This window comes from Physeter macrocephalus, chromosome 15 (assembly GCF_002837175.3).
Source record: "Physeter macrocephalus isolate SW-GA chromosome 15, ASM283717v5, whole genome shotgun sequence".
Lineage (NCBI taxonomy): Eukaryota > Metazoa > Chordata > Mammalia > Artiodactyla > Physeteridae > Physeter > Physeter macrocephalus.
Genome location: NC_041228.1, coordinates 11,882,976 through 11,908,744, shown reverse-complemented (window position 1 = coordinate 11,908,744; position 25,769 = coordinate 11,882,976). Strand labels below are relative to the sequence as shown.

At 50.4% G+C, this 25,769-nt stretch overlaps 1 protein-coding gene across 1 annotated transcript in view; it reads right to left on the bottom strand.

The window, feature by feature from the left end:
* Positions 1-2,338: 2,338 nt before the first annotated feature.
* The window catches only part of LOC102973503 (arf-GAP with SH3 domain, ANK repeat and PH domain-containing protein 1), a 150,710-nt gene continuing 127,279 nt past the window's right edge, over positions 2,339-25,769 (bottom strand). Inside the window, exons 23-28 of the mRNA XM_028500773.2 lie at positions 22,479-22,649; positions 14,585-14,654; positions 12,108-12,166; positions 6,979-7,433; positions 5,074-5,196; positions 2,339-3,029 (exon numbers count right to left, since the gene is read on the bottom strand). Of these exons, the coding sequence (XP_028356574.1) occupies positions 2,955-3,029; positions 5,074-5,196; positions 6,979-7,433; positions 12,108-12,166; positions 14,585-14,654; positions 22,479-22,649 (953 nt within the window). The 3' untranslated portion in view covers positions 2,339-2,954. The remainder of the gene's footprint in view (positions 3,030-5,073; positions 5,197-6,978; positions 7,434-12,107; positions 12,167-14,584; positions 14,655-22,478; positions 22,650-25,769) is intronic.

Genomic DNA, 25,769 nt, shown 5'->3' with positions numbered 1-25,769 from the left:
ATTTTTTCCATAGGTTCCATACCTTCAAAATACTCTCTATCATGTACAAAATTGCAGATAGTGGCTCACTGAGTTTAAGAACAATACCAGATTCAAACTCAACCAAGGTCGCCAAAGGTACTTATACCTAGTTTTCCTATGTCCCACAGTAAGCTGGGTTAGAGAGAACTCAAATTCCTGATGGAAAACAAAAACAAAACCAGAAGAAAAAAAACAAAACAAAACCCGAAGTGTTAAAAAAAAAAAAAAAAAAGGCATTTGTGTAAAAGTCCCTCCAAAAGGGGAAAAAAATAGACATTGACTCCATATAATTTTAGACTCTACCTTTTGTGTTTTTTTAAAAAGCCAGTTTATTTTGAGATCAGTTGAAAATACTGTAGGCCACAAAAATGAATGGTGCTTCAATACAACTTAAGAAGTATAAATGAATGAACCGGGACACTAAATAACTTCAGACAGTGACTTCCCGGCCTGACACCCCCGTGGCTTAAACACCGAGGCTGCGAACGCTGTCAGCCACATACACCAACACGTCGGCTGGCTCCCGGATTCTTGTTCTGTGTGGGGTTCACGTGTGCCATGACGCTGAGGAAGCAAATGCTTAAAATCACTTTCCAACAACAGCTGATATGTTGCAGGCTTGTCATGCAAGGTTTATTGATTAGGTGGCTATTCAAAGTTTTCATAGTAATCACTTAAGCAGAACTAAATGAATATTCACTGAGCACTGACTCTAGACTCTATTAAAGAAGGCTTCCCCTAAGGGTTTGGTTGGGAGTTGTGCTTCTGTGAAATGAACATTTCTTACTCATCGCCAAGATTATCTGCTTAAAAATATTAGTTTTCTGTGCTGTTGCCAACACAGCAGTTTAAGCAAACTTAACGCCAGAACGACACACGAGCCTCGGAATCAGAGAGCAGCCCCACTGACTGTGGAGTGAAATGACTGTATCCTTTCCCAAAATTCAGACTGACGTTAAAAGACTGAAAAACTCACGATATTCTTAACGGTCTGATAAACACAGCTAGGAGGAGAAGAAAACCGAGGCGCAGAGACTCCCGGCAGGAAGAGCGTGTTTCACAGTGCAATTCATAGCAGCGTTCAAAAACTTGGTTATGAATTGACTTGAAGGTAACCTGTCTATTGAACAGAGCTGGAGATTGGAAAACTTATCTATGATTGGGGCTTAGTAAAGAAAATGGAAAAAGAGAAGGATGGTTTCAGCACCTGGATTCTGCAGGGGGGATAAATGATGTGCAGAACTGACTTTTGAATTCGTCATCTTCTTGAATAATCTTTTGAAAGTTTAAATTTATCAAGAACAAAACTCAGAAAAGACTTTAAAATGGACACACCGGGGGCGTTAGCACATTTGAAGGATGCTAATTCGTAATGTGATATGTAAATGCATACTCTTGAGAAGGCCAAATGACTGACTGGAAGCAAATATTGTTGCAACCTTATAATTTCTCCTTTAATGGCAATCAAGTTTAAAAAATGTACAGTTCAACCGTGTTTCACAGTGCAATTCATAGCAGCGTTCAAAAACTTGGTTATGAATTGACTTGAAGGTAACCTGTCTATTGAACAGAGCTGGAGATTGGAAAACTTATCTATGATTGGGGCTTAGTAAAGAAAATGGAAAAAGAGAAGGATGGTTTCAGCACCTGGATTCTGCAGGGGGGATAAATGATGTGCAGAACTGACTTTTGAATTCGTCATCTTCTTGAATAATCTTTTGAAAGTTTAAATTTATCAAGAACAAAACTCAGAAAAGACTTTAAAATGGACACACCGGGGGCGTTAGCACATTTGAAGGATGCTAATTCGTAATGTGATATGTAAATGCATACTCTTGAGAAGGCCAAATGACTGACTGGAAGCAAATATTGTTGCAACCTTATAATTTCTCCTTTAATGGCAATCAAGTTTAAAAAATGTACAGTTCAACTTATCCATACTATTCCTTTATAAAAGGCAGATTTCAGGTAAGCTTCTAAATGCATGCATAATGTAGAGGCTAATATTTTCTGGCAGTCCTTGGTTCCTGAAAGTTGAACTTCATCAGATGTCTTAAACTTCTGTGAAAATAGTCATGAAGGATATGTTATTTTTGCATAATGAGGTAATATCTCAGGGGCGGGTACTCATCCTCTTAAGACAGCGTAAACCCACTTGTCTAAACTTCCACGAGGCTTTGGGCACTGCAAAATGCCACCCAAGGTTTTGGGTCAGTGAATATTTTGCTGAAGGAATAACACTTAACGTTTAACTGAGCACTTTTCTGTAATAAATACCAAGGTCGGTTTTTGTAGCTGTAAAACTTCCACGAGGCTTTGGGCACTGCAAAATGCCACCCAAGGTTTTGGGTCAGTGAATATTTTGCTGAAGGAATAACACTTACATTTAACTGAGCACTTTCCTGTAATAAATACCAAGGTCGGTTTTTGTAGCTGTAAACTGTGTACACAGATAACTACAGGCTGGTCTGTCACGGAGCCGAAAAGTTTCACCTGGAAAACAGAACCCACCTCTTTGCTAACGGTGCATTTTCAGTAACACAATGGAGAATACTGTATTGTCAGGAACAGAGAGGCAACTCTATGCCCTTCAACGGTTGCTGGAGACCACTTCTATTTGCAAAGCCAGCAGTTCCTATATTCCTGTTTTTGTTTGTTGGCTTGGAAAACAGCATAGAGAGAGATGTAAGTGCTAGATGTCAAGGACGGCTTTGGCAAACCAGTAAGGCGCACCGGGTCCCAAGGCTACCCTAATACTGGCGAAGGCAGAGACCACAGGGTATTTACAACACACGCTATGTTCCCCTCCCGCGGCAGCCCCTCCGGGGGCCTCCCGCTCAGTGACAGCAGCTATATACACGGCGAGCACAGGGCCACGTGGACGCAGCAGTCTTGCATGACAGGTGCAGACAGTCCGAAGGTTCTGCTTTTTGCTAGTCAGACAGGATGTGGACAAAGGACACCGGAAAGACCCCCTTCCTCTCGGGCTGCCCTTCGATGTGCCCGATCTGCGGGGAGAAAGGAGAGCTGTCAGGCTGGAGGTGGCCGGTGCGTCAGAGCCCCCGGAGTCGGCCCTGACCCGGGGGGGGATGCAGGCCACGGTGAGACACAATACGAAAGCACCACACGGGGGAGGACCCCGTTCACATGGATCACTGCACCCGCAGACAGCCCCGGGAGGTACAGTCCCGTGACCCCTCACTTTATACACAAAGGGACAGCGGCCCAGAGAGGGGGGTGACCTGCTACGGTCTCGCCCAGGCTGCAGCTTCAACAATGCGCTCATCCAGGCTGTCTGGCCACCTTTCCTGCTGTGGGCGACCTCAGGCAAACCGTGCTAAGCCTCCTGTCTGTAAAGCGGGACTAAAAAACCCCTATTTCTCAGCTTGTTGAGAGATTACACTAACGATTATGTATATGGAAGGGCCTCTGTGTACCAAGAACCTGCTTTCTGGCTGCTGTGCGGGGGAAGGACATTGTGAAAGTTTGAGAGGGACGAGGGCAAGTTTTACGGCCGTTTTGTCGTCTGCTGCCTAAACCTGTAAGCCACGGTTACCTGACGGAAGTTCCTAATAACTTCAGTTACACTAGCATTAACTGCATTAAAGAGAAGCCTATGAGGAGAAAGAATAATGACACGCACGCTGGCTTCACATGACAATTCCGGAGAGAGATCCAGGCCCGCTCCCGTCTCCCTGCACGAAGTGCCCGCCGCACAGAGGGTGGCTGGCGCAGGAGCTGCGTGTCAGCCCAGGGCTGCTTCCTTCGTTTACCGGGGCTGTGGCCTCGGGCGGTCACCCGGGCCACCGTCCACCAGCTTCCCTTCTGGAGAGTGGAGTGCAGCCTGGCCGGCCCATCTCACGGGGTCCTAACTGGTGTCGTGCACGTGAGTTCTTAGACCCCTGCGCCACTTTTCAGAGGAGGAGACTGAGGCTTACTGAAAGGACAAGCTTTATCCAGAGGCTCAGAGTAAGTCACCTTGGGCCTCTAGGGTCCATCTCCTTGTCAAGAGTCTTAAGCTGCCAGACTCCCATGTCAGAGAGAGAGAGGGAGAGAGTCTAGGGTTCCTCAACCTCGGTCCTCCCGACACTGGGGCCAGATGGTTCTCTGGGGTGGGAGCTATTCCAAACGCTGCTGGACGCTTAGCAGGAGCCTTGGCTTCTACCCCCCCAGAAGCAGGAAGCACCCACCCTGCCCAGGTCCTGCTAATCAAGATGCTTCCAGATGTTGTCATATGTGCCTGGAGGGCAAAACTGCCCCTGGCTGAACCACTGCTGCAGTCCAAGCAAAATCTCCACGGCTGTGGCCAAGAATCCGAAGTCACTGTCTGGGCCCAAAGGAGGGGAAGCCAAAAGTACCCGTGTGTGCACGCGTGTGCGTGTGGACGTGCACACGTTTCTGGGCATTAGCTGGCTCCGCTGGCTCAGCTGTGAACCACAGGCCCCTTTCTCGGCAGACACAGCCGGGACCCTCTGGGCAGGAGGGGCTCAGGCTGCCAAGGAAGAACTTCCACGCTGGGGTCGGGAAATGATCGACTAGGAAAAGCACAGGAGGCTTCTGCCCGCTGCACCTCTGCCTGGCAGGGCCCACTGGAGGCTCCCTCCGGCTGCAACCTAGACAGCTGTGGACATGTCAGCCGCCCCTGCGGCCACCGAGAACCGGGGCATTTTCAAGGGCCAGAGGGAGGACAGGGATGCCTTTCCTTCCTGACACCTGGGCAGCAGGTTTTCACGTAAAGGGAGTTTCACATATTCTCATTTAATCTCCTAAAGTCACGTGAGGCGGGGATCACGCCCCACTTGACAGAAAGAGAACTGCAGGCGGGGCGAAGGATGGAACCCGGGAAGGAGGACGCACGTGGCGAAGGGCAGGACCTGAGCAGAGCTGGGCTGGAGAACCAGAAAATATCCAGAGCTTACAGGTTGTGGTGTGATAAGGCTAAAGCATGTGCACAGGTGAATTCTCCTGACCCAGTTTCAAAGCTCTGGCCGCTGGTTAGGAGGCGGGACTGGCAGGCCCCAGGGCGCTCTTGCCCTCACGACTGGTACATACCCACCACTCCTGGTCCTCCTCCCCGGTGACCACGATCACTTCGCCCTCCATGAAGGTCAGCTCGTCGTCATTGTCTGCCTGGCAGTCATAGATGGTCTTCACTCGCCTCACCTTACTTTTCCCCTTCAAGAAAGAAACGGGGTTTTAGCTCACAGGACAGACCGAAGGGAAAGAGACGCACTGACCTTGGGCGAGTGAGTTAACCTCCCTGAGCCTCAGTTTTTCCTCGGTGAAAGGGGGGAGGCTTGTGGGCAGCCGCCCCGAGCCTTGGGCGCCCTCCAGACACGACAGCCCCTCCACCCCGAGCAGCAGGGCAGAGCCCGGTGTGAGCGAGCAGGCAGCACCGATGACTTCCATCGGACGGCAAACATCATGGGCAGGGACCAAAACCCAGCTTCACCCGGAACTGCAAAGCGCTCTCCCCTTCCCCAACCCACGGCAGCTTGCAGAGATGACAGCGGAGTCTAAAAATGGTTTGGGGAAACATGCCGTAACGCAGGACGTGCAGCTTCTGCACATGGAACGTGCGGCATAAACACATTTCTCAGCCCCTCGTGCAAAGCACTGAGTCAGCACACGCTGGTTAAAGAGGGCAGGGCAGCCTGGGGCAGGGAGGATGCCAGGCAGTTCCCCAAAACGTTTTAGCTTTTGACCCATTTTGACTTGGGCTTTTATTTGTTGGATTTCCAGTTCTTTGCAAACAGGAAGATGGAAATAGGGAAATGACCTTCTAAAGGATGTTTCTGGTGCCCAGCTTATTAAATAATTAGGAAGAAAAAAAGCAAGCTGTGTCTCTAAACGTTTTGGGTCAAGCGCTTTTCCTCCCTGTCTGCTGGTTCCTCCCTCGGTCAGTCGCCCTGACGACCCGGCGGCTTCTGCAGCCCTCTCCCTGGGCTGTGCTGGAGCGGGTGGGGTCTGAGAAGCCGGCGGACCTGTGGCCAGTAGAGATCTTAAGTCTTCTCAGCTCTGACTCTGCGAGCAAGCTGTGTGTGGCCACTTCTGACAGGGAGGGTTACACGAGATGAACAGCAAAGCGTGCGGCAGCACAAACTGGGATTCGGCGCACGCCAAGGCCGTGCGTGTGCTCGGCCGCCTCGGGAGGCGGCCCTGGAGAAGAGCAAGCACCCGCCGATGGACGTGCGTGTGGTCTCGCACCCAGGGGAGGATGGATTTTACTCGTCTCACTTTTCCTTTAGTACCGAAGTGACACACTTTTATTGCAACGTCGGTTTTTTAGAGTAAGATGTGAGTAGAGGCTTTTAGTCCCCCACTAACTGTGCTCCTTATCCTGGGTGCTCGTGACCCTGTGAGGGTGCGGCCATGGGCAGCCAGACAGCACACGTGCATCTTCCCAGAGCTCCGTTTTTCCAAGACAACATTTTGGGGCGGGCAGCGGGGGTGAAAAGCATGTTTACATGAAAGTAAAATGGCTGTATCACAGAGTAGAAAGCACTTCAGGACAATGACGGAATGGGACTTCAAACTAAATTCTGTGTTGGTGCAAGTGTTTTGGGGCTCTGTGCCCAGTTCCTCCAGGAAGATGCCGTGAGAAGCAGAGGAGCGAGGTGCTCAGAATCCTGAGAGGAGACCGCGTTCCTGTGACCTCGGGAAAGGAAAGGTCTCCTCCTCAAGGAGCCGAGGCAAGAGCGACCACTTGCTGAGTGTTTCTGGGAGCTGCTCATCTGTCACTGCGTTTCATCACCCATGAACTCGCGCACTGTTCTAGCTCTGATCTGCATATAAGGAAACCTAGGCTCAGGGAGCGTCATTCAGAGGCCAAGCCCCCGTGGTCACAGGGAACGCAGCTCCTGAGGCCTGTCTGCGGGGTCCACAGCCCGGTCCCGACCCCCAGGCTCCATGCCCCCATCATGCCCCCCGAGCCGGGCCGGCCGGCTGTCCACCCACCGTGTTGATCTTTCTGGGCAGCGGCACGGGCGTCTCCGGCAGGGTGGGCGTGAGGTCGTTGGAGTCCTCGGACGCCTGCTTCGGGATATTCGGGGAGAGATCGGCCGGGTGTGACTTGGGGGCGAGCTCTGGGGGCGGCTGGGCCTTGGGAGAGGCGTCTGCCGCCTGGGGTTTCGCCAGCAAGTCTCCCAGCTGCGGCTTGGGCGGCAGGTCCTTCACCTGCGGCTTGGGAGGCAAGTCTGCGAGCTGCGGCTTGGGGGGCAGGTCTCCCGGCTTAGGTGGCAAGTCTCCGATTGGGGGTTTGGGAGCCAGTTCCGTGGGCTTCGGGGGCAGGTCTCCGGGTGGCGGCTTCTGCGGTAACTCTGCTAACTGTGATGACTTCTGGAAGAGTTCGGGCTGGACGTTGGCTTTGTCGAGGGAGAGATGATGGCTGGTCTCTGTTTTCCTTAGTGCCACTGCGGGAAACAACACAGAGAGGGGGGTCACTGGACGGGGACGTGAGGGGATCAGCACCGCCTTCCCCTGTCACGGTCACATGGAGGAGAACCAACCCCGAGGGAGTGCTCTGGATGCAGATGCACGCACGGCCTGCTTTGAAGAAGGTGAAAGTCGGAAGCCTGGGAGGCATCCACCTTACAATGGGTGATTTTATGCTTCAGTTTATGAACAGGACATCCAAACTCATCCAGAAAAAATTAAAAAAAAACACCACAACTATAAACATAATACAGATTACAGAAAACTGAAAAGTATAGAGCTAAAGGAAAAGTTTTCCATAAGCCTCCTGCCTAAATGTAGCCATTTAAAATACTTTGACGTAATTTCCTTCTGGACTTTTCTATGTATTCTTCATAGATAAAACATTTATCTGCTTTTATCTATATACTGTTTCAGCAAGAGTATTTCCCGTGTTAATAAAAATTCTTTATTAGTAGCATATATATAGCTAAAATATTTATTTATGTATTTGGCTGCACCAGGTCTTAGTTGCAGCATGCGGGATCTTTAGTCGTGGCATGTGGACTCTTAGTTGTGGCACGTGGGATCTAGCTCCCTGATCAGGGATGGAACCTGGGTCCCCTGCATTGGAAGTGCAGAGTCTTATCCACTGGACCACCAGGGAAGTCCAGTGAGCATTCTTAATGTTGCAGTCTATTCCGTTCTACAGCAGTATCATAATGTACAATATTATTAATTCCCCACGTTTATATGATTCATGCACTATGTAAGAGGGAAAAGGTTCCTCCCTCACCACGCCCACACACCACCCCTCTGATGTAACCTTTCTTCCATTTGAGTGGTGCACATACATGGGTGTATGAATTATCTTTTAAAACCCATAAATGGCATTACAATACAGACACTGTTTGCAACTCTGTTTTTTTCCCATTTAATATGTTTGGGAGAATTTCTAAGTCAGTTCCTCTTCCTTCTCTTTAATGGCTGCGTGGTACTCCATGGCTTGGAAATTCTGTAGTTTGTTGAAACCTTTGCACAGCTCTATCCAGTGGAACTTAGGATACTAAGGACACATCTCCAAATCAGGCTTCACCACTTACTTACTAGCTGTGTGATGTCAGCAAATTACACGACCTCTCTGTGCCTCACCTTCCTCATCATGAGTTGACATACGTAAAGAATTTGCCAACAGCACCTGGCAGGCTCTAGGTATATCAGAATATCATCATTACTGCTAGACAAGGTTCCTTGAGGCCAGGATTCACCGAGCACATAGCATGTGCTCAATGAGGACACGGCTGACTAAGGCACACTGAGTGAGCCAAACTAGCCAAATTTTATTCTAGAAATATAAAATTCAGAAAGATATTCTCGAAATTTTATTTTTTAAAAAAGAAAGACCAACCCCAATATTGTAAACTGTCACAAGCTGTACTGCAGCCTGCCCAGCCACGTCCCTTCCTAAGGAAATCAAATTCAAGGACACCCTGCTCCCAGGCAGGCCCATGAGCTTCAGCAGATGTGGCTCGGCTCAGAAACTGACAGCAGGCCCATCAGATTCCTCTCTTGGAAGTCAGATACTGTGGTAAACAAAAGTCTGAGGTAGTGATGGGGGAGAAGCTGGGAGATTCCCTGAGGCAGTGGGGCTGGAAAGCCTAGCTCTGAGCCACACTTCGGGGGAAACAGAAACTGTGAGAAAGTGCTGGGCCATCCAAACATGCAACTCTGATTCTAGGAATCTGTCCTAAAAAGGGATCAAAGCCAGGCACTGACATGCCTGTGTTGAGTGGTTCAGCATGGCACTGTTTATAGCGAAAAAACTGTGAACCGGGTGAATGTGGAATAGGACAGACTGCTTAATATGTCCTGGTATCAGACAATGGAGTACTACGCAGCCAATAAGAGTGTAATTTATGTCATGGAAAGGGTTCTTGATTTATTATGTGACAAAAATCAGCTTACATAGCGACGTAAAAAAAAGCATAGGAAAAAGACTGAAAGGAGAGACCAGATTGTTTATCCTGGGTGGTGAGACTTCAGGTGGTTTGTATTTTCTTCTTTATGCTTATCTGTATTTTAAAAATCTTCTAGGATGAATATATATTACTTTTGTAACACAAATAAATAAGAAAGAGACAGTTTCTCCTCCAGGGAAGCCTGCCCAATCTCTGGCTATTTTATTTCCAAGCTTATTTGGGTTTTCCCCTCTCTAATTAAAAGTCCTTTCTGAACTGCATTCTTAACTCTGATGGACAGACAAGCAAATATGGTTCGTTCCTGAGAAAGGACTCAAAGGACGTAACAGGAAAGCGGGGGGGGGGCGGGGTGGAAAGAGCCTGCACACTCCCAAGCCCACATTTCTGACAAAGGGAGTGCCGGGCAGAGGATGGCACCCATTCAATGGAGGAGCGCAAGCCTAACGACATCCACGAAGAGCTCACGGACACCTGAAAAAATACGTACGTCGAAATGCTAAGTGGAGAAACCCAGGATGCAAAACTGTAGTTTCATTATGATGACAACTGAGGAAGAATGTAAGGGGCCAGGTAGCTGAATCACAGTACAGAACTGCGGTGACTCTGTTCAGGTTGAAAGATCCCCTGAGGTTTCTATACTATTGCCTACTTTTTTTTTTTTAAATTAATTAATTTATTTATTTGGCTGTGTTGGGTCTTCGTCTCTGCGCGAGGGCTTTCTCTAGTTGCGGCGAGCGGGGGCCACTCTTCATCGCGGTGCGCGGGCCTCTCACTATCGCGGCCTCTCTTGTTGTGGGCTCCAGGCGCGCAGGCTCAGTAGCTGTGGCTCACGGGCCCAGTTGCCCTGTGGCATGTGGGATCTTCCCAGACCAGGGCTCGAACCCGTGTTCCCTGCATTGGCAGGCAGATTCTCAACCACTGCGCCACCAGGGGAGCCCTTATACTATTGCCTTTTAAAACTCCTTAGACAAATGGCTCTGTGCAGCAGTCTGTCCCTAGTTGAGAAGGCTTTAACTAAGCCTTTTAAAAGGTGCCCGAAGGAGTTCGAAAATGGGTGATGTTTGGGAGGGAAAAAGAGTGAGACGTGGCCAGGACAGTCCATGTGAAAGTGCCAGCTGGTGGCAGGTGCTTGGGGGGAGGGGGGCAGGCAGGAGAAGGAGCTGCAGCCCCGTCCCTCTCGACGTCACAGACTCCCTCTGTCTCCAGCTCAGGAGGCCCAGAAACACATCCGGGGACTCTGCCTTTTTTTTGGGTGAGAGAAGGAACCACTGGATGGATGGGACAGGAGTGACTGATTTAACATGGATCACACCCTGGCTCTTCTGTTGAGGAAAGACTGCAGGGCCAGGGCAGAGGCAGGCAGACCAGGCAGGAGGCTACAAGAGTCCAGACAAGAGACGATGGTCCCGTGGACCACAGTGAGAGTAGGACATGGGAAGAAGTGCCTGGATGTTCAGACACATCGAAGGGAGAACCAACAGTATGTGTGCAAACACTGGATGTGGGGCACGGCAGGATGGAAGGAGTTGAGCTTCCTTCTTAGGTTTTAAGGCCCAAACACCCGGACCTGGACAATATCTCCTGTAACAGATAGGGACACTGTGGGAAAAACAAGTCTAGGGGGGTGGGGTCAGAAGCGTATGCAAAATCTTAAGCTGAGCAGCCTATTCGACATGTGATAGAGCAGAGATATTACAGAGGCTGGTGTGTGTGAGTTGAGATTATAGAGGGATTCTTGGGCTGGGTGGATAATGTGGAGGTGCCAGGGTGGGTTCCCCAGGGAATGAGGGCATAGTCACAAGAGAAGTGACCATGGCCGAGCCAACCTCTGGAGGCTGAGGACACGAGGAGGGCCCAGCACAGGAGGGGAGCGGGGACTGTCAGTGCCCTAAGAACAGGACGGTGTCCATAGGCCAAGCGCAGAGAGAGTAACCAGCCGGGCCAAAGGCTGCAGGCGGGCTGAGCCTGACCACCCGCCGACGGCCTTGTGGAGTGGTCTTAACAGAGGATGCATGAATGGATCTTGGCTTTGAGTATCAGCATCTGGAACTTCACTCAAAGAGAGACAATCAGATGGCACGTCCCTCTCAATTGCAGAAGGCACCACAACCCAGGAAGGAGTTGTGCAAAGCCTGAACTTGTATCTGATCGGGTCTCTTGATCCAACTTTCAATTGCTAGGAAATACAGAGGACAGAGGAACATGTTAAATAACCACATGGGGATGCCGGTCAGCAAAATCCAGCCCTTCTGAAGCATCATCTCATTTCGTCCTTACAAAACCTGGAGAAGTAGGTGTCCTGGCCCTACTGACAGGTGAGGAATCTGAGGCTTAGTGAAGCTTCAGAGTCCCCTGCCCAGGCCACACAGCTAGGAAGTGGCAGAGCTAGTACTGGTCCCTAGGTCTCTGATCCTGTTTGCAAGAGAAGAAATGGCACCTGGGGATACTAATGATGTGTCTTCTGAAAAAGCATGGTGTTTTTAAGGAAGAGTTTGGTGTTTTGCTAATCACAAAATTTGAGCCTATAAATATTTTTCTTCATTGAACAAATATTAAACACACATCTACTACATACCAGCTACTGCTCTAGGCATCTGAGATAGAGCAGGGGACAAAAGAGACAGACGCCCCTGTCCCCTTGGAGGGTACAGTGACACTCTAATTACATGCAAATACGAAAAAGATAAATCTTACCTTTCTGAGGTAGTTTAGGAAGAACTCTTGGGCCAAGGGCAGTCTTTGCAGAACCGGTGCTAATTAATAAATAAGAATCATTTAGGATCTCCAAGTGCTATAAAATCAACAGCGATATATATTACTCAAGGAAGTCATAGGAGTTTACAGAATTATCTAAAAAGTCTTTCAGAATTTCTCTAACAAAAGATTATAGTCTACTTTCCCTAATTCAAAGTTTGCCTGGATTTCGCTGAGGATTACCTTCTTATTCCCAAGTCTGCAAAATGGAGTCAAGAGGGAAAGTCATGAAACAATCAACCCTCTGAATGATAGAGCCTAATTCCTCCTCTTCTTGAAACCTTTCCCCGGAGGTAACAGCGTTTATGAACGCGCCTGGCACACTGCAGGTCGTGCCCCCAGTGCACTGCACAGAAGTAACTCAACTCATGCGACCCCAAAACATAACTCTTGTCACCTCCGTTTTCACAAGAGGAAACCGGAGCCTGTGCAGCTGCAGTGGCCGGCAGAGGCCCCGAGGCTGGTCAGTGGTGGAGCTGCATATTCAGACCCAGCTGTTTGACTCCAGGGCCCTTATGTTGTCTCCCTCTGCACCAGAGCAAACAGCTTGGGTCTCAGGCCTCCAGACTTTCCCTGAGCTTTTCCTCCTTTTGGGCGACTTGTAGACGAGCAGAGGAAGAAAGCCCGGGGACGCAGGCCCCTGGCACAGAAGCCATCCTGTGTTGTTTGACATCACGTGACTCCTCACACGCCTGCCACCACCGAAATGCCAGCTCTGCAGGTGGCACCGCTCAGTTGGAACGCACTCTTTTCCTTTAACAAGAGGCTCTATCTATTCCCAGAGGACACCAGGAGCACTGCAGACCCAAACAGCAATAGCATCCAAGTGCCGGACTTGTATCTGCCAAGAGCCCCTTTTATTACCTCATTTATCCTTTTCTGTCCTCTGGTGGCCTAAGAACTGGCTTTCCCCCCTTCTTTCTAGCCTAACTGCATTTAAAAGGACAGGAAAAGGCAAACCAACCAAAAAGAAAACAAAAGTCCAATAAAAAAGATGAAATGCAAGCATCTTTCATCCCGGCCGACACATCACCCTTGACCTTAACTGCTCTTTCCTCGGCTCCTTTGAAATCTTAAGGTCTCTGGGTTACTGGAGGATCAGGTTGTTGAGATGAAACCACGCTGGAAAGAGTAGACACGCGAGGGCCTTGCTCTGAACATCGCTGGAGTGTGTGTTTTGGCCTCAGCATCTTCGCAGGGATGCACATCTGCCTATCACGGACGTAAGTTCAATGGTTTCCTGACCAGCGTACTGAGGCCAAGCCGGAGGCTCGGAAATGCCTCACGTGGGAAACCTGGGGTCGACACTGCGCGTGCGTGGACTCAGGCTTCTTCCTATGCTGCTTGTGGGGCCGTGTGCACGTGTGTGTACACGTATATATGTGTGTACACGTATACGCGTGCGCGTACACGTATATGTGTGTGCGCGTACATGTGGGGGGCTTGATTCCACGTAAAAAACATTTTGTGGGCACTCTCTCTGCGTCAGACTCTCCTTCCTCTGGAAGGAGACCGCCTGTCCTGCGGTTTAGAGCCCCCCAGGGCAAGGTGGGGAAGGGCTGAGTGGAGTGGCAGGCATGGCGAGAGGAAGGGGAGGCTGTGGAACGTGGCGTCTGAGAACCCCCGGGGTGAGTCCAGCTCTGCACCTGCTACCACTTAAACTCCTGGGGTCCGTGTCCTCATACAAAACTGAGGGCAGCAGTGACCGCGCTGCCTCACAGGGTCATAAAGACTAAACGAGATAGTGGCATTAAAAGAAATGAGGACTTCATTTCTTAGCTTTGACAAGCTCTGGGAAGCGGCTCCTTGTGTCCTTATCTGGGTCACGCTTCTCGAGAAAACCCTCTGCACTGGGACTGGGTAGATGCTGCCCAAAGAAGACCTTCCAAAGTATCTCATTTCAGTGGAGGAGGGGAGAAAGGGACACCACGCCCCCCCCCCCCTTTTAGCCTAGCTTTAAAAAGTCTTACAGACAGGGAATTTGGAAAGAGTCATATTTTTATGTTTGAAAATCTCTAGGCTATTGGATTTCCCTGAGATTTATCTTTTTATTCCCAAGTCTGTAAAATGGAGTCAAGAGGGAAAGTAACAAAACAAAATGACTAAATTAAAAAATGGAAAATAAGAACTCATTCTGGCAGACTCTGCGATCCTCGGGGAGGTGGAGTCCATTCACGCCAGGAACCTGGATGTGGAGAGCGGTGCTCCCCTAAAACAAGGTCTGCAGACCCTGCCCGGCCTCGAGAACTGTTTGCCAAGGGGCGTTTGCAAACCGAGGGGAAGCACTCAGGTTCTCAGCATAATCAGCGCCAGCTGGCAGGCCACACCTTGAGCAGATGGCCCCTAAAACCCAATTCTGTAACTCTGCCCACGGCGACTGTGAGCCTGCCAAGCGAGCACGTGTGCAGATGGCTCACCTCGACTGCTGGGACAGGCCCTCGAACTTGCTAGCGGTCTTACTTGATGATGACGGACCCACGTCGTTACCTAGGGGGAAGATCAAATGTGAAAAGCCACATTTTCCAACAGGAAATGGAATGTGGGGACATAGGAACAGGCAGGCAGGCCACCCTCAGGGTCCAGAAAGGAAGTCAAAAGCGTCAAGCTAGAACAGTACACATTTCTGACATTACAACAAACCGGTTTGGGTCTTGACAATGTTTTTGTTCCTATTAAATGTTTAAAAAAGATGAGTGGTCTGCTCCCTGGCAAGGCCTCCAAGGTCACAGGACTTGGGGGATGTCCCGTAGGCTCAGGATCTTGTCCTTAGCTTGGTGGCAGGGGAGGCAGAGTAAGGCTTCAAGTTCACCACAGATTCCCACGCCAGGGGACCACCACTGGGAACCACTGGTGTGTGTGTGTGTGTGTGTGTGTGTGTGTGTGCGTGTGTACATTATTCAGCAGGGTGGTGGTGACTGGCCATCTGCTGGGCAAGGCCCTCAGTCACTTATTTACTAATCATTCGTTCAAACATGAATGTTTATTAAGCATCCACTATGTGCAAGGCATGAACACGGAGCAGGAGGCACAAAGGCAAGTTAAACCTCACTGGCCTTTCAGAGTATGTCATCCCACCTGTTAGGGGCACAGGCACGACTGCTACTGATAACACGGGGTGAGATGGATGCTGACAGGGTTGGGTGCTGTGAAACAAGGAGAAGGAAATCGCACGTAAAGTGAACTGGTCATGGGCTTCCCTGGTGGTGCAGTGGTTAAGAATCTGCCTGCCAATGCAGGGGACACGGGTTCAAGCCCTGGTCTGGGAAGATCCCACACGCCGTGGAGCAACTAAGCCCGTGTGCCGCAACTACTGAGCCCGTGTGCCACAACTACTGAAGCCCGCGCGCCTAGAGCCCGTGCTCCGCAACAAGAGAAGCCACCGCGATGAGAAGCCCGCGCACCGCAACGAAGAGTAAGGAGCCCCCGCTTGCCGCAACTAGAGAAAGCCCGCACGCAGCAACGGAGACCCAACGCAGCCAAAAATAAGTAAATAAAATAGATAAATTTAAATAAATAAATAAATAAATAAATAAAGTGAACTGGTCAGAGGGGCAGGGAAAGCCCTCTCTGGGGGACACAGACCCTCAACAGTGAAACACCTTCAACGGGGTAGCAGCAAGATCAAATCCACGGGCTTGTCGAGGAGAGACAGAGACTGGCCAGAATCAAAGTGGGCTCTTCCGTGGCCCGTTCCGCACCGGGAGGAGCCCAAGTGCCAGGCACCCAGGATGGACCCCAGGAGCCTCCAGGGCACGGCTGTCTCTGGGGTGCTGCTCCCTTTCCTCGCCTGCTCGCCCTTCCAGCGACTGCCCTGGACACTCCAAGAGCTCCTCTTTCTGCAGAGCCCCCTCCCCTGCCTGGATGCCCGCAACGCCTCCCGGGTGGCACTGACGGGCTGGCTGAAGGGGGGAGGTGAAGGGGGCAGGCCGAGCAAGCACCCGGACTAATGCTCACTGTGCAGAGGCGCCCACACTCTCCCTCCTCACAGCACGGGGAGCTTGCCCCGTCCTCATTTTAAAGATGAGGAGACAGGGTCAAGTGACCCAGTGGCCACAGGTCGCACGATGTACCTAGCAGTCCCGAACACAAATGCACGCGCTTTTCATCACCCACCGTGACGCGCCAACAGCAACACTGGTGATAGCAACTACTGTGTATTGAGCACTTACTATGAGTGAGGTACTGTGCTAGGTACCCCCTAGTCGTTACGTCTATGAGATATAAAATGGAAGGCACTTACATTGTGTAAGAAGAAACAAAGAAGTAAAGCAAAGGTCAAGGTCAAGCAGCTGGTAAGCGCCCCTCCAGGGCCTGCGTTCAACCACCACACTCGCCCCTCCAATCGCAGTCCCACTAAGCTACAGGACAGGAAGCAGCTGGCAGAGCGCTAAGGTGGGCGCTCCCGGACAGGACTTTAACTTCAGGACATACATACAAGAGGAAACAAGCTCAACTGGTGCTACCGGGGCCAAAGACTTTCAAATACAGATTTATTTTAATAAGACACCCCTCCTAACCATCCATATATTTCCACGAGTCTGTAACTTAACAATGAAGGACTTCTTTGGCAGCCTCTCACGACATCTTTCGAGCTGAGACTTCCTTTAAGGCAGGCATTTCTTTTCAGCATGGTGTGGGAATAAGCTGTTGCATCTGCTAATTTCTGTTCCAGGTAGAAAACACCCCAAACCAGTGATTCTTAACCCTATTAGGCCTAAGACTGAATATGAGACCATAAAGGCTGCAAGAGCCCCCAGCTCTGCCCGGGGCCGCCCACTCTGTCACACAGACAAGCCATCACGTCCGCGGCTGTGGTCCGACAGCCACAGCTCATATGTCCAGTGTCCTCGTTTAACCCTCCCCTCTGGCCACGCTCCAAAGACACTGTGTGTTTTTATGCCTCTGTGAATTTGCCCCCTCTGTTCCTTCTCCCTGCACCACCTCACCTATCCCCTCCCACTTGGGGTAAATTCCTTTGTAACCCTCAAAGGGTCTCTCCAAAGTCAATTTCTGAGAATTCTTCCCAAGCCAGACTCGGTCTCTCCACACCCCCGGTAAGCCTACAACCATTCATCACAGAGGATGATCAGGGTGCAGGTTTTGGAGCCAGACAAGCCTGGTTTTGAATTCCAGTTGTACCACCGACCAGTGGGTGTGAGTTTTGATGACACTGCTTTTTCTACTGAGCCTCAGTTCCCTCATCTTTAAAATAGGAATAACAGTACCTACTTCACTAGATGGGCCCGAACATCATGAGAGAGAAAGCACGGAGCGTAGTTCACGGTGCTGGACCACAGGGGGCATGACACAAACGGAGATCACCGTTCGGAGCTCTCTGATGAGATGTAACAAAAGTGCAGGTGATTTATTTCCTCAACGGGCGAGCACTTCACAGACAGGGGCTCTGCCTTGTCCGTCCCTGCAGCCCCACTGGAGCCCAACGTCCGCACAGAGCAGTCACTGGGTGCTGCTGAAAAAAGACAAGGCCCACAGAGCGGACTCCTCCACTCCTCCACCCACAGCCTGGTTTCTTGCGCACCTGGGTGAGGAGGCACCTGTGGTCTGCTGGACAGGAATCCTCTCTTCCTCAGAGCCAGGCAAAGGCCACCTGCTGTGCCTGGGCAGAGAAGCGTGGCTTCGAAAAAGTTCCAAAAATAGGATAGCACTAGAGGGAGGCGCAGAAGCCCGGAAACAGCTCAATCCTTTCTTCCTCTCTCCGTGCAACCTGGGAAATGACCGTGGTACACACACAGATGTGTGAGGAGAGGGCTGGAGACGGACGGCGGGCAGACAGTTTAAGAAGCTGTGGCCAAGACTCCAGGTCCCTCACTGCAGCTCAGAAGCTGTGGGCCAGGAGTGTGGAACGAGAGGAGGGCGCTGCCCACCAGTGCCTGGCACACAGGCTCCAGGAGTCTTCTGGAAGAGTGGGTAATTATACGAACCTCAGAGTCAGAAACAGGTTCAAATCCAGGCTCTGAAAGTTATCGGACAAGTCACTTGACCTCTGTGATTCAATTCCCTCATCAGTAAACCAGGGACCATGACAGTCCCTACCTCATAGGACAGTTGTGCTGGCTTAATACAGTAACGCATGAACAAGTGCACAGCAGCTGGTACGTGGCGAATAATCTATACATGGTGGCAGCCATTGTTATTTCTAGAACTGCACGTAAAATGGGGTCGGAGTGGTGGGGGGAGGTGACTTGAGAATATATTGGGAAATCCAAGAAAAAGCAAGAATCAGGAAGTTTCTACCCAAAGGCTCTTTTACAAGCCAATACTACTTCTAATAGGTAGACGTGGGGGACTTGGATCAAACATTTCAAATATTGACCCATTTCACCTGGAAGTTCTGGCCTTGAAATATGAGAAGAGAATCATCTTGTGGTATCGTTTTTCATCCACTATCTACTCTCCATTAAAAAAAAGAGACGCGTATAGAACTTAAGTCCCAGTGGCCAAAGATAAGGAATGCAAGTGATTCTCAGAGGTCTCTTAGCCAGGTATTGGTGGAACACGGATCAGAACTCAGGCTTCCGGAAAGTCTGTTCGGTGCGCTATACGGTTTCCCAGGGCGTGCCCCGTAAACACGTCTCTGAATACCTGACAAAGGACAGAGGTCCCAGGGAAAGCTGATCTCACACAGTCATTACAAGACTCTCGAGTGTGAGAAAAGGCTGAATCTTATGGCCACCAGGAACTGGATAACTGGCTGCACTGTTTTCTTTGCTCTCACCTCTAAGAACCTCAGTGTCAAATCCGTGGTCTATTTCCAGCTGCTCTATGTGACCTCGTGTTATGCATTTTGTGACGACCTAACACTCCTGCACTTCATCTTACTTTGCTCCCTTTATTCTCCCTTTGTCCCCATTTCCTTATTAATTGAATTTGAATTGCGTTAAAATGTGTCGGCCTGTTAGAAAGCAGGCTATAAACAACTTATTTTGTCTCCAAAGGTGAGGTTTAACGACATGCCACTTCAAAAATCAACAGTCCCCGCAAAAACCCGATTCTGCCCACCGGCCTAGCTGTTTTCTGATCCAAAGCCTGCCTCTGCCATCTCCCTGGACAGATGGCCGAACCCACCACCATAGAGGGGCTGCAGTAATGTGATGCCTGGGCTACCCTGGGCACCGTGGATGCTGTGGTCCTGGCAGGAAGCCCAGGGTGGCCTCCACACACACCAGGGCTCCGTGCTGCAGAGACGAGGTGGCACAGCCAGGCGGAGGGTGCCTACCTGCCGGACTACCTTCCCCCGTCTCCGTTCACAGGCAAAGCAACAACTGCCGAGACAGGGGAACAGCCAAGGGGATCACCGAGCCGTCACGTGCAGAGCTCAGCAGAGCAAGGAGGGCACGAGGGCCAGGGGCTCTCCCAGCCACATGGGCTCCCCACTCACCAGCTGTGAGAACTTGGGCAGGGGACTGAACCTTTCTGAATCTCAGTGTCCTTAAAGTCAAGCCCCTTGCATTTCCTACTCTGTGGAACTGGGCTTAAGAATTCGATGAGTACTATTAACTGGCCCCAGTTTACAGCCGGAGAAACTGAGGTATGGGACAATTCAAAGGTAACTGCTGAAAGCCACAGGGCTACCAGGTGGTAGAGGTGGATTAGAATCCAGGCAGTATGACACAGGTCCACACCGGAGCTCCACTGAGACAGAAACAGCTCGTGCCCTCGTAAGGAGTTCACACTGCACTGGGCAAGACAGAAAGGCAAACAGAACCACTGTGTGATAATCCCTACGCCAGAAGGAGCAGAGAGCGGGCATGGGGGTGCTGGCCGGGCTGGGGAAGGTCTCTGAAGCAGGTCCCTGGACAGCAGGCCTTGAAGGATGACTAAGCGTGAGCACAAATGGACAGACCGTTCTAGGTTGAGGGCACACTATGAGCAAAGGCTCAGCTCTTAGAGGAGAGGATGGAGTCGGGGGCCTACCAACTCAACACGGCAGGCACGGCCTATGTCAGGGGGCGGGCAGGTGGGGCCTGGGGCGAGCTCGGGGGCTGTCCACCTCCTCATGTCTGCCCCCCACGCCCCGGTCCAGATCTCAGACAGTCCAAAGGCCCTCACCTCAGGGGCTGTGAGGAGACGGGAGGCTTAGGGGAACCTGAGGGCACTGGAAAGATGGGTGCCTAGAGGGAAACTACAGGCACCATAAATGCTGCCTAGGAATCTGGTACCCCGTGTGCCTTATTAATTAACAGTCTGACCCCTGCCTTCGGCTTCTGGACCACAGCGTCAGTGGGAGACAGGTAGGGATAAAACCCGCGGTGATCATACAACACAAAGCCTGCAGACCGGGATCCGAGCCACTTTGACCTGCCTGGTGAGAGGCTTGTTACCGCCCCACGTCTGCAGATGCCTTCGAGAACACCTCCCCTATGTGCGCACACACCAACTCAGAAAGAACGGCCCTGGCGGCCACAGAATTACCACCTGGGGCTGTCTGTGACGCTTACGGTGGTCACTTATGCGTGGAGAGATTTTGATTTCTGTCCCGAGGCTGGTGGTAGGTGGCAGCCAACGGCTCAGGCCTGCAGCTCCCGACGCCTGAAGGCTCCTGCTCACCATCCGGGCACAACGCACTCTCACCAAGGGGGCAACTCTGTCTCCTAGTGAAGAATGCCCCTCGGCCACCACGAAACCCACCCAAACCCACACCAAATCAAATGAACACCAGCTTTTCTTCTAGTCCTGCTGCTTAGTCTCGTGAAAGACACTTAAGAGAGGGACGATTCTTAAGCCAGAAAACAGAAATTTAGTAAATTTAACTACAGACTGATGGAGTCTGTGAGCTCATAAGTGAACTTTATGCAGAAATAAAACCCGAGTAAACAACAAGATCAAAACCTAGTGAAATTCGAAAAGGTTAGTCTGTGATTTGTGGTGTGAAAACCTGCGGGAAACTGGTGACCTTCAGTGGAGCGTTATCTGGGGCAAAGTCCTTTTGGAAGAATCCTGGGGACTCCTGAAGGCCCTGGGGTGGGGCCTCGGGCAGTGCCAGGGACCTGCACGGTGCTGACGTGCGCCTGGATGCGCCCTCCCCACGGCGGGTCTCACCGGGAACAGATTCGTCAACACCCGCTGCAAATGTCCCCTCCCCGCAAAGCCTGCCGACGCAGCTGGACACCCTGCTTCAGCACTTCCGCGGTATTTGGTGAAGACGCACGGCACGCGTCTCCCTCCTGGACCACGAGCTCCTCGAGCACAAGGGTGGAGAAGCCCAAACCCCAGGCACCAGGCCAGCGGAGTGAACGGCTAAGCACGGACAGTCCACACGCGCTGTGGCATCTGGGTCACATGGCACACAGGCGTGCCCGTCTGCAAACGGGCAGCATGGCTTTTCCCAGAAGCTCCCCAAATCCAGAACACCTATTAGGGGCTTTCTGACGAGGCCTTTAAAAGCATTCAGCTGAGCTCCCTATCAGTTACAAACAAACAAAAAAGCCAGGACACGATTCACTGGCAAAGGGGAGGTGAGCCACGCAAATCGGCAGGGCCAGGACCCCGCGGGCGCCGGGAGACACCGGGCTCTTGAGCGAAACTGGTGGCGGGCTGGCGAGCTACAAAGGGAGATAAAGACGGACAACCGTCTTCCTTGTGGATAGAAATTTGTTATCTGCCACCAGTGTCACTGAAATGGTAAACTACTAACTGATCTGGGCAGGTGCGTTTATTCTCAATCGATTATGGAGTACCTACTGCATCCTGGGCTCGACTCTAGGCTCTGTGAACACAGAAAGGAACAAGACAGACAAGGGCCCTGCTCTCACGGAGCCATGTTCCAGAGACCAAAAAACCGAACACAAATAGAATGCCCGTCAGTGGTGATCTGGGGTCCTGAGGGAAACAGTGGGGAGGGGGCTCCCTTAGAGAGGATGGCCCGGGAGACAGACATGCAGGCGGAGAAGGACGGGAGGGAGCCAGGCTTTCAGGCCCATGACAGAGCTGCAGGGAGGGGGCGGCCCCAGGAAGGAAAGACCCCGGGGGACCCAGAGGTGAAAGCAGGTCAGCGAGGCTGAGCAGGGGGCAGGAGCTGGGAGAGACCAGCCTGAGCTCCAGGGCCCCAGTGGGTGTCTGGTGCACAAAAAGCGCCCAGCAGTTTATCATCAGTACACTTTTTAAGTGGTGGTGGTATTCTCCCCCATGTTTCTTGGCCACAAGAGGCTGTGCAATCATATGTATCCAGGCCCTCACCCAGCGTGGGTGCGGTCTGGTCCATCTGCTGGGTGTGCTGAGCACCCACTGCCCCCCGAGCCCCGCGCGCTGCCTGGCTCAGGCAGTGAGGGCCCTGACTGGAGGACGACTTACCCCAAGGAACTGCGCCTTTGTTTGGGGGCCCGTGAGGTAGTGGGCTGGGAGGGTCGGATAGGGTTCTCTTGTGTCCGGGCGGTGGGGGAGGAGGCCTCTTCTTGGACAGGGTGGAGCTGCCACTAGAGGTCTGGGTGCTTAGAGGGAGTGCTGAAGGTGGGCCAGTTGGACCTGGAAAGGAATCGAATGGTGCAGGAAGGTTAATCCCGGTCTCGCAGACGGAACAGCCTATGTGCAGTCACTCCCATGCATCAAATGGAGTGTGACACACAGAGACCGAAGCACGAGGCTGGGGACGGCCAAGTCCATCGACCCGGTAATCCCCAAAAGAGGGTTTTTAAAAATTGCTGGTAAAAAAAATGAAAAAGGAGAGTGTGTGCTTTTAAGGAACAAAACGTCAGTCAATGTGGAACGCTACTGGGTTTAGATCATCCTTTGGGTAAAACGGGAGAAAGAAAACACACACATTTTAAACCAGTAACTCACTGGAACCACTGCAAAACCTACAGAGGAAGAAAGCACACAGCACTGCCAGAAAAATCAATGGAGAAAGAGCAAAATACCAACTAAACCTCCAAAGGGCCTCACGTGGAAACATGAACACTGGATTCATAGAATAGGGTTTCTCTCTCCACTGCAATTTTTTTTTTCAGTCAGCAAACGTTGCCTGAAGTTTTTTTTTAAAATGACTTTTATAAATAATGAAGGCTCTAAGGTAAAGGGTTACTTGTAAAGAAGGGAAATCCAAAAACCCTTTTTTCCTCCAATTCTGAACTGTTCTAGAAATCATAAACCACCTATTATATTGGAAGCTTGAACAAGTTACATAAGCTTCACTGATTTCTATAGGTTTAAAAAAAAATTTTTTTTTAAATTTATTTATTTTTGGCTGCATTGGGTCTTCGTTGCTGCGTGCGGGCTTTTTCTAGTTGCAGCGAGCGGGGGCTACTCTTCGTTGCGCTGCGCGGGCTTCTCATTGCAGTGGCTTCTCTTGCTGCGGAGCACAGGCTCTAGGCACGTGGGCTTCAGTAGTTGTGGCACGTGGGCTCAGTAGTTGTGGCTCACGGGCTCTAGAGCGCAGGCTCAGTAGTTGTGGCGCACGGGCTTAGTTGCTCCGCGGCATGTGGGATCTTCCCGGACCAGGGCTCAAACCCGTGTCTCCTGCATTGGCAGGCAGATTTGTAACCACTGCGCCACCAGGGAAGCCCTGATTTCTATAGGTTTTTTAAAAGATTCTACTTTCTCCAGAGGTAATGATAGGATAGCAATGATATTAATATCACACACACACACACACACACACACACACACACACACACACACACCACTACTGCAAAAGTTGACTTTTTGAACTAACGTTTTAAGAAAAAAAGGAGTTTGTTTTCAATGAGCGCTATGGGAGTAGCATATATGCTGTTAATTTTGTTTATTCCAAGTGACACTGAAGTGGCTGGTGTGTGCCGAGCACTATATGCTGGGCGCTTTGACAAATCTCTCTTTATGATCATTACCAGGTTATGGTTTAACTGGACAACAGTGTCCGCAAACATTAAAAGAGAAAAAAAGGAAAGAAACAGAAAAAGCTAGGAACACTGCCACACCAAATGTTTATCACAGGATAGCAGGTACCTGGTGATCCAGAAAGGCTCCAAAAGAGCTTTTTACATTCTGCATATTAAAAGAGAAGCTTAATTACTGCTGGCCTCCTTCCTTGGGAAAACAAGCTTTGCTATTTCCCGTGATCAATTACTGCTCAGTACAAACACAGATTTAAACCCCCATTTCTCAAAGATAGTCTCGTCTTGGAAGTAAATACTGTTCATCTCAGTAAAATGGTCGTTTGCTTTAGAATTAAATGGCCCTAGCGGCAGTATTTATTCTCAGTCCTACAGATGAGATACGTGATGGAAGCCTTACCGATACCCCGAATCAATGCCTAATTACGGCACCAGTCACTGAAGTTTCAGAAACTGTTTTATTTTTGTAACAGTAAAGGCATTGTTATTTTAGCCTTGTGCTTGTACAGTGCTTCCTAGTTTTCAAAATGTGTTCGTACATGCTATCTGCCTTGATTTTCATAACAACCCTGTGAGGCATGTGGGTCTGGTATTACTGGCCCCATTTGGCAGCTAGGAAAGCGGGGCTGGGCGTGATTAAGGGTATGGAGCCACGAGGGGTGGAGCTGAACCATGATGCAGGTCTCTGGGGATGGCGAGGGCTCGCCCCGTCCTGAAAGCCAGGCCAGCATTTTCTGGGCTCGCCACACGAGGAAAATGGCAACAACAACGCTCGGTACTAGAAAGTGTAATTTTCCTCTTGGAAATAAATGGAGAATACATAATAGACAATGGTGTAAGAGTCCCCAGCAGTTCCATCTGTATCGCCATCTAGGGACTTTCTGATGCAATGCATCTGGAAGGCCTTATCAATTAGTTTCAAATCCCGCCTGGAAACACAGATGGCCAATGGAGCTATGTCTCTGGGCAAAGCTGTCTGTGTACGTGGTTTTAGGAGTGATCAGACCAGAGTTGTCCTGTAACCACACACCAAGCAAAATCAAGCCTCCTGAATCATCGTTTAAAAAATGTAGGGGTTAGTGTTCCCTTCCTCACGTCATCACAGCCTTGTCTTACTTTCAGACATCAGCTACTACAGTCTCTAATTAGCCGTCTCGGCTGACTTGTTCATTGCCTTTCTCCCCACCATGCTGCAGGTTCTACCAGGGTCAGGCTGTTCTCTGGCCTGGTGTAGAGAAAGCTGCATTTAGTAAATTCAGTATCGAATTAATGGATGAATAAACTTCTACTTCTCTTGTTGTAAGGCTAGCGATCCTTAAGGAAGACAGAACGGCTCACTTAGGGTGACAGATCAGAAACCAGGGAGGGAGGGGACCTAGGGAGACATAGTGTGAAGTTCGAAAAGAAATATTCAATACTGTAATCGACTTTCATGGCAAACAACACACAGACCCACCTATTGTTCTGTAATAGAAGCTACAGAAAGGAAGATGCCATGAAATCTTCTTGGCTGGTAAGGCATGAGTTAAAAAAGGGTGAAAAACACTGTATCAGACCCCAGAAAAGCAGACAAAATTTTTAAACTTTACTGTAAAGAGCTCAAAAGACTTCTAAAATAAGTAACTAGTCTTCAAGCACTAAAAAGGATGTTTCCTGCAAAATAAACCTGAGCATTGGCTTGGTCAGGAAAGAAGCAATTCTGGAGGGGTAAAGAAAGCGAAAACAAAACAAACTACAAAATAGTAAACACAGCATCAAACAAACTCGAAAGGGG